At 27.7% G+C, this 18,931-nt stretch overlaps 1 protein-coding gene across 1 annotated transcript in view; it reads left to right on the top strand.

The window, feature by feature from the left end:
* Positions 1 to 18,931, top strand: part of LOC136080645 (PIN2/TERF1-interacting telomerase inhibitor 1-like) — a 46,677-nt gene that overhangs the window by 24,603 nt on the left and 3,143 nt on the right. The window contains exons 4-5 of the mRNA XM_065797571.1: positions 8,646 to 8,718; positions 17,560 to 17,671. Of these exons, the coding sequence (XP_065653643.1) occupies positions 8,646 to 8,718; positions 17,560 to 17,671 (185 nt within the window). The remainder of the gene's footprint in view (positions 1 to 8,645; positions 8,719 to 17,559; positions 17,672 to 18,931) is intronic.

The following is an 18,931-nucleotide window of genomic DNA, read 5'->3' as shown; positions in this document are numbered from 1 at the left end:
ATCTTTCAATTCATTTAAAAGTGAGTATAGATCGTCAATTTGGTTATCAATTGAAGAACTTAATGGTGTACAAGATGGTGTCAATGTAATCATAGGATCAATATCATAAACTTTTTTTATTTTGTTTGCTGTTGCTCCAGTTATTTGATCAAATTTTCTTTTGGCAGCTGGTAATCGTTGGTGTTTTGGAATTGATTTAAGCTTAATAGGTGACACACCTATAGATCCAAGACTTTCATTGAGAGATGAACGTTGTTCTTGTTCAGGCTCAATCCTACTATAGCATTGATCAATTGATTTTAATTCTTTATTTATACTATGTACCCTTTTGTAACAACTACTGCATAATTTCCATCCAGGTACAGCAGCAATGTCTTGTGTTTTTAGAATTATTGCCATTGATAGCGATATCTTCACATTTCCTATGAAAAATGGAAACAATCATTTCTAAAAACTAATATCAACTCACCATCATTGTAAAGAACAAATGAGTGTAATTGTTACTTTATAAATGTACCTAATATTTTTTAAATTTATTTAATTACTATTTTAATCAAAATAATAAACTGTTTCATCAAAATAGTATAAAAATTACCTTTCACATTTTTCTTTCGATTTCCATGTTTTTTATATAGATTACAGCATTTCTGAAATTTTCTTTCAAATGCAGCTCCAAAGTATTCTCTATGATAATAGCAAACTGTTGTAAACAATTTTTCACAATCAAATAAACCAGCTCTCCATAATAACTCTTGTTTTTCAACACTTGAAAACGCTGATAGATCTAAAAGACCTTGTCTTCTTGTTAAACCTTGCTTGTGGCAATCAACATTACATTCTAATCCTATAGAACACTTTTCCATAATTTAAACTTTTTAATCTATTCATCTATAAAAATCTGATTTTGAAAAATTTTACTAAATAAATTTTTTTAGAAATACCATTCACATTATTTAGTTTATGGAAAACAAATTATTTGTTAGGATGTGTCTATGACTTCCTTATACTATGACTTATTTATACAAATTATTTATACAAATATTCCTTATTCCTATGACTTATTTATACAAATTATTTGTTAGGATGTGTCTAAGTTATATGACTTCCTTATATATATATGATTAAAAGGTAATTAAATTTTATTTTATTTACCAATCATTTAGTATAATTTATAACATTCATTAATTAGTTAAGTAAATATAAAATTGCTGCAAAGTAATAGGAAACTAATATTTACAACACGAAATTTTTGTTTAACCTTGCTTGTGGCAGTCAACATTACATTCTAATCCAATAGAACACTTTTCCATCATTTAAAGTTTTTAATCTATTTGAAAAATCTGATTTTTATATATTTTACTAAATAAATTTATTTAGAAATACCATGAACATTATTTGGTTTATAGAAAACTCTTATTACAAATTATTTGTTAGGATGTGTCATATTATATGACTTCCTTATATATATGATTAAAAGGTAATTAAATTTTATTTTATTTACCAATCATATAGTATCATTCATAACATTCTTTAATTACTTAAGCAAATATAAAATTCCTGCAAAGTAACAGTAAACTAATATTTACAGAATGAAGTCTAAACAGAAGCAATAAAATAAAAATGGGGGAGGGGGAAGGGAAGCCTCCCTCAGGTACCAAATATTTATAAATACGTATACATTTATCATTGCCCTCAAAATGACTTAAAAAAAACTTTTTACAAAATTAGGAAAATTTTTTTTTGGGAGGGCGGGGGGGCCTACCCCAGGTACAAAAAAATTTAGAATTTATATTTATATACATCTGTTATTGCCTTCAAAATGACTTTGAAAATGAACTTTTTACAACCAGAAATTAAGATATAGCTAATTTTTTTATAATTAAGTTAGCAATAAATTTTATGCTGACTCAGCATTTATATAAGCTTTACTTAAAAGGCTGAATTTAGAAAAGTCAAAAAATGCAATAATATATTTTTAATTAATAGTGAAGTTTGATACCTATATTGTAAGTTATAGTAATGCCTAAAAAAAAATTATCAAGGTGACATCACAAATTTGACCGTCAAAATACCCCAAAATAAATGCCATTATTATTCAATTTACATGTACTTAACGTGGTCTAAAAATTTTTTTAATCTAATATTTGTATCCGCCATATGGAAGATTGTCTATGTACCAAATTTCAGAATGATACCTTATTTCGTCCATTAATTATTGCTATTTAATGACAAAAATACATTTTGCAAAAAATGCTGAGTCAGCATAAATAAGAAAATTGAAACCTAAATATCTCAAGAACCGTAAGGGGTTGGAGGTTCCAAATTTTAAATTTTCTTAATTTTTATAAACCCTATAACATATAAAAAAATTAGCAAAATCCCAAACATGGGGTGACATGACCTGGATGATTTGACATGGAATTACCCATATATATATATATATATATTATATATATATATATATATATATATATATATATATATATATATATATATATATATGTATTTATATATTTGTGTGTATATATAGATATATATATAATATATATATATATATATATATATATATATATATATATATATATATATATATATATATATATATATATAGTATATATTTACATTATTTCAAATATATGAATATTTTTTACCAATAGATTTAAAAAGTTTTCGAGCACATCTGTTTCATTCCTTGACTTGGATCAAATATCACCCTAAAAATAAGAAAACAAAAAATAAAATAGAGTCGGGCTAATAATCTTGAAAGAATCATGTGCGCATTTTTAAATTACTGCCTGTGGTTTGTAACACCTGTTATTTAATTTTTAATAAAATGACATCCTATATTCGCTACATCAGCCTATTAATTTCTGAGAGAAGATGATAAAAAAATTTAATTTCATCTATAATTCACTTTATATTAAATCCCATTACATCCATTTGAACTACCAAGTTTCTGAACAAAACAAAAAAACTATATACTTGTTCATATAAGACATGCAATCGCATGCGTCTCCTGAGAAAGCCTAAACTTTATATGTTGTTGTTTATTTAATTAATATAAAAAGATTAAAAATATTTTATATTAATTTTTTTGTTTTTGCTTTGTGCTATAAAATTTTTAGTTTTTCAAAGGAAATGTTCGTAAATGACAGCGCTAGAAAGTGTTTATGTTTTTTTGATAGCTTTTTGTTTTTTTGTAAGATATAGTTATACTTTTGTAAGATATAGTTATAAGATACGAACAAAATATAAAAACTAGCAATTGTAACTATTTTAAATATTTCATGCTAAATTCTTACCACTGTTAACTATTGACTGTTATTATACAGACTATTAAAATTCACAATTAATATAAAAATGGATATTTTTTATATATGTGTTTACTTTTTTTAATGTTGTAATTTTTTTCTAGTTTCTAGTTTTATTTGATTGTTATTTGAACAAACTAATAAAGTTTTAATCGAAAGGTTTTCTATAAAGTTTCTATAAATCAATCAATAAAAAAATCAATTTATTAGATATCCCCTCAGGATTTTTAATAAATTGGCCTCTAGCAGTGCTGACTTAAAGGAGGTCTATAAGGAGTCTATAATGGGTCTATATTCCTAGGTAAAAAAAAAAATTGAAACGCTTATAATTCTTTTTTTTTTTCACTTGATTTTGCTAAAATATATACACACATTGTTTTGTTTTTTATAAGAAACTTATTTTATTAAGATTTTTAATTTAATGTATGCCTTTTAAAATTTATGCATTATTTAACAAGTTTCCCATATTTATTACCATTATTTTTTCCTTTTTGCTAATTTCAAACTATTTTAAAGAAAAAAATTTATAAAATCCTATAAGTGTCTTTAAAACAGAAAATAAAATATCCTTAGTTTTCTTGTTTTTTCCAAGTATTATAACTTAAAATATAACATTATAACATGAATTTAAATACAGGAACAATGATTTAAAATTTCTATTAAATTTTACATTCTGAAAAGAATGATAAAAAAAAAAATCAAATTAAAAAAAAAAACCTAAGCTGTTAACATCGTGTTGTAATTCATATTTTAAATTACTTCATGTTTTGAAACTTTACGCGCAATCAAAATTTATAAATTGAGCTCTTTCTTTTAAAACCAATTCAATGTAAATATTTTGGGGTGTTGCAATTAAATGATAATTACAACATATCTTTGACTTACGATAACTTTTATGAAATAAAAAAAGTATTTATTGATTAAATTGTCTCTTAAAAGAAATTAATTCATGCATGAATGTTGTAGATGCTTTTTAAACTGCCGATTTGCAAATCAATGTCTCACCAACTGTATTGAGTACAGCTTCTGCAATCTTTGCCGTACAACTTACTGAATACCCTTCATTTTCAGATATTTTAGCTACCATTTTACCGGTGATCTTTGCACATTTTAATGGGATTGTGTGATCATCACTTGTACTATTATCTTCTGAACTTTTACTACTAGAATTCTCTGTATCATCAAACAATTTGGCTTCCAGATTTTTAAATTTAGCTTTTTTGGGCAATAAGTCAAATAATTTATCCCAGTTGTTTATAATAATTGTCTTCTTATTTGTACTTTGTGAAGATTTAAATAAAAAATTTATAATTTTGAATAGCAGAAAATTTGAAAGTATTTTTGCTTGCGTATTCTATTTTATCAGTTATAAAATAGTCAAGATAAACAGTTAAGATCAATTTTTGTTTTTCTTGAGTTGCTTAAAGATTTTTTTATTCTATATATATTTTTGTGTTAGTTAAAAGCTTTTAATGTTCCAGCAAAAAATCCTTGCTTTTCTCAAAAAATATATACAACACTGTATTTCTTTCTGTGGGAAATACAAGGACTAGTCAGGGAATTATTGAGGCAATTTAATACAAATCATTAATGGAACATTAATAGTTTGTAATTGCCTCAATAATTCCCCGATTAAGAAATCAAAACACTAGTTGTATCACAAACAAAACATGTCTATGATACAACTAGTGTTTCCATTACCCAGCAGAAAAAAGTTACCAGGATAATGGGTAATTTTAAATTTACCTGGTAATGGACCACTGGGTATTGCCCAGGTATTACCTGGATTATTTTATCAATTACTTTTTCTCAGTATTAGCAACAAAGATGAGATGAAAAAAAACAAGTTTTTAACAGAATAAAATAAATATGTTAATAATCATTACTTTTATTTTTAAATTTCTCTATTAAGTTTGAATTTTCTCTTAAAGTATACTATATATATGTGTGTATATATATATATATATATATATATATATATATATATATATATATATATATATATATATATATCAGAGCCTATTCAAGCAAAAAAATTTGGGCAGCGGTATCCCCTCATTCTGGCAAACTTTAGCAGATAGTCTGTTTGTTTTTTCGAAAAAAATTATATTTGCTGTAAAAACATAAAAATAAAAGGTCATCAAATTTTAATTTGTGCGGAGCCCAAATAGAGTTGATGCTATCAAAAACAGTCTAGAATAGCCCCTGTATATATATATCAAAAAAAACAAATTTTTAAAAATTACAACTTTTATTCTCCAATTATGTCGTCTCCATTAATACATTGCATAAGAAAAGAGTCTCACAAAGTTTGAAAGATCGTTAGTATGCTCATTTATTACAATAAATCATTATTTCTGGTGGGAGCTATTTGTTCATTTGTAGTGTTTTTAACTTTCGAGAAGGTCTTCTCCCAAGGGTTTAGAAAAGGTGAGTGTTGAGGTAAAAAATAAATACCATATAGATAACTGTCATAAAAATCTATTAATTAATGATTAAAGTTGACGTTGTCCATCACCTTCTTCATCCCCCAAAATACTTTTAAGTGTATTTAAGAAGATATCTGCTATCACCCCTATGCCAATTATTGCTTAACTGTGGGTTATGTTTAAACAATTTAAAACTAATATCATAGTTATGTTATGGCCTCTTGATGACAATACGCGCTGATTTGTGGTTGTTCTTTGGAGACTGTATCCGTGGTTTCTTATCGTATGAAGATTGAATGAACTTTTTTTCTGTAACCTTCTTGCAATGTCAAGATTAAATACCATGAAACATATGTTTTTCTTTCTTCTTTTACCTCTGCAGTATTGCTTCTTAAAATTTTATATGTACAATTCAATTTTTTTAACCATTGCCATAATAAAGAGACATTTACATCAATTCTCAATTCTACTTTTATCTCTTGTAGATTATAGTTTCTATTATCTCCAAGTAACTTATGTAGCTTTATTCTTATTTCCTCAGCACAACCTGACTGTTGAAAACCACCTTTAATACCAGGATTGATATTACCTGTTGATATATATCGATGGACCATGCATCGTATTGAAGTCTCACTTCTATGCACAAGTTCTGAAACTCTTTTACACTTTTCCCTTTGTTAATTACAAGATTAATGATCAAGTTTCTTATTTCAACATTAATTTCTGTGCATTGTCTTTGTGCATTATTCATTTTAGAGTTTTAAAAAATTAAAGAGAAAACGGGACTAAATTCTATATAAGGAAGTTAAAATAAGTGAAGTAATAAAAGCAAAACTATTTGTCATGATCAAGAAAAACCTCATGTTTTGATTAAATACAAAAAACCACCAGATTAAATGCAAAAATAGGTAACAAATTTATGAAAAGATAATTTTTTCAGTTTTGAAGTTGCTTTTTAACAAAAGTTTTTTCTTTATCATCAATTTTTTAAATTGATCATAGAATGAACGTCGATTAGAAATGATTAACTAGTTTATGAGTAGTATGGGAAGATTTTGTTAAAGCCAAAATGTTAAAAAAAAATGTTGGTATATTTTTTGACTGTTAAGAAATTCAACCATAAACAGTTCCCCCCTCATTCCCCTCAAAAAAAATAAACATAAGATGAATGTTTCAAAGAGAAAAAATCTTCAAGTTTAAATAAATAAATGTTTTTTAAATAACAAATTTTTTTTTTTTTTTTTAACAGCATATTTAAACTTTATTTATAATTTTTTTTATAACCATACTGTTAAATTTAAAGTTATTTTTTAAAAATAAAGACTTTCAATGGTTTTTAATGAGGTTTCAAATTAAATTTAATTACAATGAGATACTTTAAAATACACAATTAATGTTATTAAACTTTTAATGATATAATTATGTTTATTGAGTAAAGTTACATTTACTTGCATTAAATTTTTCCATTACACAACAAAATCTTATAACAAGGCCTGTATTATAGATCATTGTCATCAAGGTGGATTTATACTATAGAAGTCTTTCTCACCGTTAAGGGTAGTCCACTAATTCAAGTTGATTACAGCAAAAAATTTCATATACAAAAGTTAGTTAAAAAAAAAAAATTACCCAGGTAATGGGTAAGAAAAAACTTGCAAGTTACCAGGGTAACAAGTAAGGTAATACCTGAGTAAGAAACACTAAATACAATACCAATAACTGCTTTTTGATGGTAAAATATTGTCCCAAAATCAAGATTTGAGGTGCCATTACAGCCAATCACAATGGTGGTTTATAGTTTATGCCTCTAAAACCAAAACCTACACCAAAACAAAAAGACCAAAGGTAAACCTACGTTTATTTTAGAATACTTCAAGAAAAACTTAAAATATTCATGAATATCACAAATACCCACAAATTTTAACAAAATGGAGTACCTTGCCACAGGTTCAAGTTGTAAGCAATTTGTTACATGAGAATGGGATTCAAGTCATAGATCCCTGGCCAGGTAATTCACCTAACCTCGATCCAATTTAAAAATTTTGGATTCATTGTAAAAACACTCTGCAAAATTATTCCTTTTATCAATTGTCATGATTACTAACACATTTTAATGAAATATTTAATGAAAATCATGTCCCAAACTTTTGATTGCAACTGTATAAAACTTGGCACTATAAGCATTAAGCTATTCAGTTGTTTATTCTCGCTAATCAATCTCAATAACAAATGATTCTAATTTGGAATGGATCCATTCCAAAATTACTAACCATTCATGTGCATTATGGAACTGGTAATACTGTTTAACAGCTATTAATGGAATTAACATCTCTCTGAGATCTACCACAGAGTTTGGGAAACTATCATTAAATTGAGTTTTAGGGCTGTAGCCTCATAAAGGGGTAATAAAATGGTTTGCACAGCGACTACCAAGAAGGCAAATGAAAAAAAAATTAAGTCAAGAAGGTCTATCAGTCACCGTTCTAGATAAAGTAAAACAATTAAACACAGGTTTACAGGTTACAGGTTTATGTTTAATTCTATTAGATGTAGAAGGGGTGTGAAGCTGGTCATGCAAAAATTTTCTGCTCAAAAAGTTTTCTGCTTATTCAAAAGTTTTTGTATGGAAAGCTTTTTTACTCAACCAAAAGCTGTTAGACAGGAGAGCATTTTAAGTTGAGTTAAATTCTCCTTTGCCTTAAAATGCAGTGTATATATTTATACACTTATATACATATATACATTATATATATGTATATAAATGTGTTTTATTGTTGACCAAATATTGGACCAGTTAGAAACTGTAACATTTAAATAATTTGTTAAAAACAATAGTAGAATTTGGATTTAATTATTTCTTATTTATTCTTTTTCCTAGTTTTTATTGCATTTTTTTAAAATTTAGGAGTTAATTGCAATGGTGTTGCTAATATTAAAAGTTTAGAAGATCGTGTAAGAGCATCAAAGAAAAAAATTTTGTAAGTTTCCACAATTTTTTTTATAGCTGAAAAATTAAAAAAAAAAGTTAATTTTTGATAAAGTTCATTGCTACATTATTGCTACATTTTATTTGGACCAATTTATTGTTTATTAGATTTAAGTTTTTTGGGCCTTGTCACTTAAATGTATATTTAAATGTTTTGGTAAAACTGTTTCTAATGTAAGTTTCAAATATTGCAACTTGAATTTGAAATCTGCATACAACAAATTGTGATAAGTTAAAACAGTTTTAAAGTTAATAATGTTTTAGTATTAAATAAAATAATGATTTTTGATGAGTTTAAAAATTTGCAGACAAACTAATAAGCTTTTTCCACTAAGTTGATATCGCTTGATGCTATTGTAAAAAAATACTTTATGGAATGCTTTGTTCTGGAAGTTTTATTATGGAAGTTTATGAAATTATTATTTTATGCATTTGTTATGGAAACTTTATTTATAAATGATTGAGATCATTATATCTAAGAAATGTATGTCATTTCTAGTGAAAAAGTTTTGAACTGGTTTGAACAAAATAAATATTCATTTTGTAAAACAGTACAGTTATAAAGTTAAGTCTGCTGTTGGACAAATTATGAAAAGATATGAACTTATGGATCTACAAAGAATCAAAAGCATTCAGGCAGACCATGCAAAACAGCACATTGTTAGAATAAAAAGCTTGTGATATTATGCAAACAAAATTACTGTTTGATAGCTGTTGATTTAAGTTAACAAATAAAATGTTTCTATGGAATGAGTTGTATTTCTACTACAAAAAATTGCTTATGTTGTTTTTGTTTATTAGAAAGACACCAACTAAATAACCATTAATTTCCTTGAAAAACCAAAACACCTGAAAAGAATCAGAGCATTAAAACTAGAGTAGTCAACAACAGTCAAAGATTTTTTTTAGATAAACATTTAAAATGCGTGACTTGATTAGTGTTATTATTATTAATATTATTGTTATTATTTTAAACATGTACACTTTTAACAAGGCAGCAAGCAAACACTATTAGAGTTAAAAGTTACTGGAAGAGAAAAGATGAAGTTTATAATGCAAGATAACTATTAACAGGCGACTTAAAAGATTGCAAGTTATATGGATCAGAATTCCAAATGAATGATGTTTGATGAAAAAAACTAGACCAATTAGTATATTTAGAGTGCTTAGGAACAGTCACAGTAAATGTATTAGACTTAATTGAATGATGAATAACACAAAAATGAATTTTAGTAGATGGTACAAGAGTTGCTAGCTCATAAGAGCAGTGCTTATTATAGTATTTATAGAAAAGAGAAAGAGAAGCAACATTATGACGATGTGACAATGGTCAAAGGTTGGCTGCAAGAACAGGTCCAATTATGTTCACAATGCATTTTTGCACTTTTTCTAAATAAAAAAAGGCATCATTGGAAGATCTGTTTTAGATGTGGCAACAGTATTCCAAACATGTAAGGATTAGAGATTTATAGAGATAAAGAATAGAATGTGGAATGAGAGAGTAGTGAGCACGATCAAGAGATGCAACCTTAGTAGATACTAACTTTGCAATGGATTTGATGTATAGCTTCCTAGAAAGATTGGAAGTATGATTTAATCCTAGAAGACGAAGGGTAGATGACTCATCAAGTACATTAACTTTCATAAATATAGGAAGATCTAGATTATTGTGATAACAATCTCTTGAAAAAATTTGAGTTTAAAGTTCAACAGCCACTGAGAGCCCCATGCTGTAGCAGAAGGGAATAATCTCTAGTTGTTATGATCAATCAGAGATTATCTTATGGTCAATCAGAGATTGAGCTTAAATGCCCCTTCTAAACAATTAGAGTGTATTGGCTTCTTATCAAGACAAGAATAAATAGTAGTATCATTGCAAACATTGCCACATTATATGTGAGAATTCCTGAAAGACCACGCAAGTATTATTTTATTTTGAAAACTTGATCATGGTTGTTAAGATTTTTTAAAAATTTGCATATATTTTAAAAATGCGCTGAAAAAATTATCTGAACTTAACTATAAAAAAAACTTATTCTTTAAAAAGTAAATAAATTTTCGTAAAAAAAACAAAAACAAATAATAAGAAATAACTTAGCTAAAACTAAAATCAAAAAAATAAATTTTAATTTAACTAAATAAATGATAAACTATAACAATAAGATTATTTAAATTACATTTATAATAAATAACTTTGAATTGTTTATCTTTACTATTGTTTTTATAATATAATATTATGTGAAACCCTTTTTAAATCAAGTAACAACTTACATCTAATGATTAGAAAAAAGGAAAAATCATTAGTAAAAAGGTCCTTAACAATTCCTCGCAGTTACATAAACAAAAAAAAACAAAAAATTAAATCATTTTTTTAAAAGTTGGTATAATTTTTTTATTTAAAAAAATTTATAACAAAAACATACTTAAATAAATATAAAAAAATATATATGATTTCATTAATACTTTATATAAAAAGTCATTAGCAGTGATTTGTTACTTTATTTAAATGCGTTTCAATTATATAAAGCATAAGTAACGATCAAAGTTATTAAATTCAAACAACTTTCAAAAAGCTTTATCTTTTTTTTCTTTGCAACATAATCTTTCTTCTTTTTGAGTGTATTAACTTTAATGATTCTTATATAAAGTTTATTAAAAAGACAATCATGGTTATAAAATTTTTTTTGTTTTTGTTTTAAAAAAATTTTATATAATTAAATAATATAAATAAGAATTTATACAACTTTCATTGATACTTTAATTAAAATCATCAATTCATCTGGCTACTGTCTTGTAGAAGGCCTCCTAGGCATAGACTTAAAGGGTAAACAGATTCTATCTGTTGACCAGCCTCACACCCCTTTTTTATCTTATAGGTTGGCGTAGATGTATTTATAATACATTGTTTCTAGTTTAGGATGTTGAATGCTGGATCTTCTTGACTCAATGCATGGATTTTGCTTGTGTCTCTGTTTATATGGATAGGCAACTCATTTTCTTATCTACTAATGAGGGTACAGCTCTAAAGCTCAGTTAGATGGTTCTAAGGTGGACTAGTAGTCAGGTTTTTTGAACTCTGTGGTAGCTCTCACAGAAGCTGAAACCATCAACAGCTGTAAAATATCATAACACTAACAGTGCCATGTTGCGCATGGATGGTATCCCTGTTCATACTTTTGGTGTGCATTATCGAGGCCACATTTGGAGCCCATTTGGAGCTATGGCTTAGGGTTTTGTTAATAGTTACAAGACAATTGCTTGGACTATTAAATAGTGTACTGAGTACTATCTGTGCTCTAAGTCAAGTTTCTTAACCAATTTAAAAAATGACGTAAGTATCAAAAACTATAAAATACAAAAAACCATCACTATCACCAAGTTCTCTAAATCTATCATTCATTAATATTCGTGGTCTTCGAAGTAGCTTTTCTTCTGTTGAGTCTTATCTCTTGCAAAATTCATCAGACCTGCTTGCTCTTTGTGAGACTAACTTGAGTTTGGCTTTCTTATCTTGTGATCTTAGTGTTGATGGTTATCTTCCTTTAATTCATAGAGACTCCAATAGTCACATGCTTGGCCTGGCCATTTACATTAGTATAAATTTACCCATTTTTTCGGTAAACTAGGTTTGAATCCACAGACTATTCTTTTATGTGCTTTCATTTAACACCACCTCTATCACCTCTAACACTCTATCACCTTTCTCATTGTTCTATATTGCTCTCCTTTATCTCAAGACTCCACCTTTTTTTTGATGTTATTTCTAATCAAATTGATCAAGCCCTTTCTCTTTATCCTTCAGCCAATATTGTTGTTGGTGACTAAAATGCTTGTCGCACTGAATGGCTAGGCTCTAGTGTCAGTGATTTTGCCTTTCTCAATCTCAAACTCAAATAGATTATCTATAGTCATCAAACTCTAATAATCATTTATCTTTTCTACTCGACTTATGTCTTGTTTCTGATCATAGTGCTCAGTTTCTCTAAATTCACCTCTTAAGTGCTTTTGATCATGGTTTGATCTCTCTAAAACTGTTATCTCATTCTTTTTCATCATCAGAATCATATTATTGTACCTCTTACAACTACCATAAAGCTCTTTTCATATGGTCTATCAGGTAACATCTTTAAGATTATTGAATCCTTCCAATTGTAGTGTAAAAGTTGTCCTCGATGGACAGCACTCTTCTTCATATCCTGTCACTTCAGGTATTTCTCAAGGTACAATCCTTGGCCCTATACTCTTTTTAATTTACATTAACGATCTTCCAGAAATTCTCACATCTATGGTGGCATTGTTCAGTGATGATACTACCATTTTTTCTTGTCTTCATAAGAAGTCAAAAATCTCTGATTGCTTGGAGGGGGCATTTGAGCTTGAAAAGGGTATCACTTCTGCTGCAGCATGGGCTCTCGGTGGCTGATGAACTTTAACTCAAAAAAAATTTTTTAGCTAATTGTTATTGCAATAATCTAGATCTTCCTATATTTATGAATGGTAACACACCCGATGAGTCATCTACCCTTTATCTTCACTGCTCTAAAGACACTAGCGTCTCATGTGTCACCTACTAAAATTCATTCTTTTGTTACTTGTCATTCAAGTCCCATCCTTTCACTGAGACTGTTCATAAGTGCTCCAAAAATTTTTATTTTTCTAATTTTTTCCTTAAATATCAGTTCCTTGGAATTAGGAACTTCATCTTGTTTTCCAGATTCATATAACTTGCAGCCTTGTTGGAAGTGAAGATGTCAAATTAAAAAAAAAAAAAGCGTTTGCTAATATAAAAATGTGAGCTAAAGTGTCAAAGTTATTTTTAATGTAGTTAAAAACTTTTTTTTTAAGCATATTTTTTAAAATGTTAAAAACTGTGGTCAAATTGTGAAAACAAAATATTATTATTATCATGATCATTAAAAGGCTTGTTTTTGCTCGCTTTCCTGGCCAAGCCTGTTGAGGACAACTTGTATTCTACCATTGGTAAGAGCGTCTTATCTTAAAGATGTGACCTGATACATAGTAAAAAAGGGCTTATGATGAAGACCAGCATACCAAACTTTATCAAAGGCTTTAGAAATGTTGAGAGCTTTAGCCCTAACCACCCTACATCTATTTAATGCATGATAAAACCTATTGATTATTACTGTTTACAAATCAGCAGTAGAATGAGAAGATTGAAATCCATATTGATGATCAAAAAATAACTTTTTAGATTCAAGATTAGAGATTAAGAGTTTGTTGATTAAAGACTTAAAACCCTTGCTTATGATAGTAAGAAGACTAATGGGATGGTAGTTAGACAAGTCAGATTACTCTCAAGAATTTTTGTGAATAGCGGTAACAGATGCTGCTTTCCAGCAGGATGGAAAACAAGACTCAGATAAGCACTTGTTAAATAGTTTTGAAAGTACAGACGACAACTCAGGAGAACACTTCTGCAAGACTATAACAGTTATTTTGTCTGAAACACAAGGTCTAGAAGATTATTATTATTAATATCAAGCTCCAGTATAAAAAATAAAAACAACAAGTCGTGAAAAAATTTTTTAATTGTTAGTTGTTTTTGAATTTTGACAGTTTACTGGCAATTTATTCCATTGTTTATAAACTATCCTGTTTGAAAAGAAGTTGTACCAGACTTTAGACTTGTTTTGTTCTCTGGTTAGAAAGTTTTGTTGTCTTTTGTTGTGGTGGTGTTTTTCTTGGGTTGAATTTGAATAAAAGTTTATTTTATTTAGTCCATTTTTAGGTGTGTATTAATTGTTGTTAAAAAGCAGCTTGTAATTTGTCGCTCAGGAAATAAGTTTCAATGATTGTATGATGTAATGCGGATTTTTACAAAACCAAAAATTTTAAATTTTTTAAAAATAGTGATTTCTTTGAAGCAAATATAACAAAATAAATAAAAAACAAAGTACTTTTGTTCAAAAATTGATATCAATATAAACAAGAGCAAAATTGAATTCTGGCTAACTATGGTAAAATTCAACTTAATTGATTTAAAACTCACTAGGTACTGATAATCAAAAACATGTCTTATTACTTCAATACGAAATGTTCAACGTGATTCCCATTGATGTTTAAATTAATTTAGTTTACTCTATGCCTCATAGATGTCATGGCATTCTTAGAACAAAACATTATATTAAATATGAAAACCTTTTTATTAGTATATGTTTAGTATTTTACCTTTTTGTATGCACTAAAATGTTTGTAAAGTTCAACTTTATTTTGTACCTGTCTGCAAATTTTTGAACGGTAGTGTATTTTTGATACTGGGATTGGTTTTGATATTAAATCAAAAAAATACTGGAATTGGTTCTTAGATTTTCAAATACCTGTTTCTTAAAAAAAAAACAAAGTTGAAAAAATATTGCTGCTCCATTAAAATTATCTAAAACAAAATGGTTCAATGTTATGTTATGGTTCAACGCATTCATTACAGATTTATTAAAAACTTTTTTTTGTAGATATATTATGAAATTAAAAAAAGTTCTTTTTGTTTTTGTAATTATAATATACATATGCAGTTATTTGTTAGTATTTTGATAAGTTTTAAGGAGGAAGAGGACATTCAAGTTTATAAACCAATTTTAGTTACAAAAAGTCTAGTTTTGGTGAATATATTAGTAGGTTTAATAGTCATTTGAGAAACATTTGCTTTTTTCAAAAAGCCATTCTTTTAAAAGAATGGCTTTTTGAATTCCTCCATTTTTTTAAAGCAGTATTTCCCTTTTTACCTAGACTTTCACAATGAATAGACATCCTTTGTGCTATATTTTAAGCTTTATTGAGCTCATCAGAAATGCGTAAAAATTCTTGAAAAGACAAAGAAATTCAGATTCATAATAATCAGAGTCAGGGAAATCAGAAATTTAAATTTTGAACTTTAAAGCTATTAGTGATGCAGCTGGATTAGAAACAAAATCTTTTAAGTAATTCAATTTTTTTTTGTTGTTGTTATTCACCTCCTCAAGGCCGAGAAAGCCACTACAGATGAGGAGGCTACTTGTGGTTATAACCCTCTCTCAACCCTATGACTCCGAAACACGAACCTTGACGAACAAGTCCGCTGTGCGGGGAAACAAGTTGAGCGAGGTACTACCAGGGGCGTGGTGGGAATTGAACTCGGAACTTCTCGCTTATGAAGCGAGCGCTCTACCACTACACCACTACCGCGACTATTGACTTGCTAGAACTTTTACAGATGATATTTCAGTTTCTGAGTGAAGGTTCGTTGTACCATTGTGTATATAGTGAAGGATCTCTTTTTTTATTACTTTAAAGGACCCCTTTTTATATTATATTTTTTGATATTATGTTGTAATTAGTATCATTGAATTTTTTTTTTTTTTTAATTTTATTTTTAAAGATAAAGTTCAGACAACTTTGTCAGTATAAAAATTATTATTCAGTCACATGTTGTTTTTTTCCTAACTAATTCTCTCCCTACACGACTTCAAGCAACCACTATTTAAGTTGGGAGTTGACAAAGTTGGAAGTTAAAAAGAATAAACTTGAACACCAAGAAATCGACAGAAGAATTAAGAACTGTAACTTGTATGGTTCAAGAAAATATAAAGAAAAGTAAGAGTTCCAAAGCATTAAGGTGTGATGAATAAAAATCTTTAGACCATAAAGGAACAGATACAGTAAAAGAATGCAATTTGGCTGAAAGATGACTCACTTCATACATTTATAATAATAGTTGACTTCTGAGCATACATATAAATTAATGGTGCAGTGGTAGAGACAGATGACTTCCAGTGGTGAGAGGTTTGAGATCTACCTCATCATATTCATGGTGCCAAAGCAAAAAGCAAACATGGAAACAATTTATTTAATTACTATGGTTGAAATAGTATCTATTATATTTAATTACTATGGTTGAAATAGTATCTATTATATTTAATTACTATGGTTGAAATAGTATCTATTATAGCCAGCAAAAAAAAACTGAAGCAAAAACAGTAATATCCTATAAATGTATTTGATATGATAAAAAGTTTGGTACAATTATCAATTTTAATTTTTGAATTTTTAAATGCAACCGTATGTTTTGAGATTTCATTAATATTTAAACAATGTTTAAATAATAATGAAAACAGCTAATATAATTTAAGTTGGTTACAATATGGTCAGTGTTCACTATTGCCAACATTTTATACTGTTCATATTACAATTGAACTTTTTTACACAACAAGTAAACAAAAAAAAATGTTAAAATTTATGGTACATAACTTTAAACACAAGTGTTTAAAGTTTTTTGCCATGTCTGTAACACAAGTGTTTAAAGCTATGTGCCATGTCCATATAACATTTTACATTTTAAAATGTTATCAACTAATATATTTTAAATCAAAGCACACAGTTATATTATTCCATGCCATGTTCATAATACCCAATTTTACCGTTTCAGTTTTTCACATGCTGTTTCTGTGTTTTAAAACAATGATTAAAAAAAGTGAAAGTTTTGTATGTAATAATAAAGGAATGTAATGCATAAATATGAAAATGAAATGAATAATTGAAAATATTTTATCTCTATAGCTTTTGAATCTTTGTGTTAAGTGTTAATTTGAACTTTGAAATTGCAGTTTGTATAAGCTTGTATTTACTAGCATACTTGTGTATACATTTATACAAGTGTATGCTACTGCACTTTAGTATACAAACCTATTGAGTTTTATGGTTACTCATTTCTGCATCGAATGGGGAGGAAAAGTCCTTGTTGTTCAAAACAACTTCTTTGAAAAAAAGAAAATCTGTTAATTCTGCAGAGACTTGTTTTTCAAATCTGTTAATAGAATTTTATAAACTATTGTTATAATAGATATACAAAGTTTGTGAAAAGTAAAGATTTATCAAATGCATCTAGCCAAGATCTTGCTGCAATATTTGGAACAAGAAGCAAGTCTGCTCCTGTGACCCCACAAATAAGTGAAGTAATTTTTTTTTTTTTTTAATTTTTTTCAAAAAAGCGTAAATTCATGTAAAACTCATTATTTTATTCAGCCTAAATTTAAACTAAATTAAACTTATTAAAAATCAATAACACGTGGTGTTTGGTTCTAAAATATTGTATTTGGATGTCAAGTGTTATATTAATAAAAAATAACTAATAGTAATTATTTTTTTAAAAATGTAATAAGGTTTGTGTCAGTAGTATTTAACATATTTAGGATTAATTCTATTTTCTAAATTTATAATGTATAATGATATTCACAGATTTACTTCTAAATAAAAGTAAAAAATTGATCTGCTCCTTTTTTACCATAACAATTTTATTTTTAGTTGTTACCATAGCAATTTCATTTGTACTTGTTACCATAGCAATTTCATTTGTACTTGTTACCATAGCAATTTCATTTGTACTTGTTACCATAGCAATTTCATTTGTACTTGTTACCATAGCAATTTCATTTGTACTTGTTACCATAGCAATCTTTTTTTAATTTTTTTTTAAAAGTGTGTGCACAGTGGCGGGAAAAAGTCATGTGTCCAGTAAATTTTTAATAGAATTTCTTACTAGATAAAACAAAAAAATCAAACAATCACTCTACATTTGTCGAGAAGTGGAAGAATTACTAATACTTAATATAACCACCCTTAGCTAAACACAGTTGTTCAATTCGTCAAGGCATAGTCTCAATAAAATCTTGAGGTGCTGTGAAGTGATGTTATTCCAAGCATTTTGCAGCAAGCTCCAAAGTTCATCCTGATTAGGTGGCTTTTTACCCCTGATTGTCCTGATCAGGATTTCCCATATATGTTCAATGGGATTCATATCTGGGGTGGCCATTCCATTTTCTCAACACCCTTATTGTGTAAGAGATCGCACACTCGCTTAGCTTTATAGTAAGGTGCATTATCTTTTTGGAAGATAAAAGAACCTCTTTTGACAAAGCTCTCTGACTGTAGATAGCATGTGATTTCTTAACACTTGAAGGTGTTGGTCTTGATTCATGTTGCCTCTGTAATGGTACAAATGACCAACCCCATGCCAGGATATGCATCCCCAAACCATTAAAGATCCACTACCATGTTTTACAGTGGAAACTATGCAATCAGGATGAAACCTCTCACCCTTTCTTCTCACAATTTCCCTCTTTGCTCCACAAAACACCTGGAATGAACTTTCATCACTCCAAAGCAATTTTTTCCAATCTTTTTAAATCCAACTTTGATGAGCAGTTTCAAAATCA

This window comes from Hydra vulgaris, chromosome 05 (assembly GCF_038396675.1).
Source record: "Hydra vulgaris chromosome 05, alternate assembly HydraT2T_AEP".
NCBI lineage: Eukaryota > Metazoa > Cnidaria > Hydrozoa > Anthoathecata > Hydridae > Hydra > Hydra vulgaris.
Note: the sequence above shows the minus strand (reverse complement) of the source record. Positions and strands in the feature narration are given on the sequence as shown.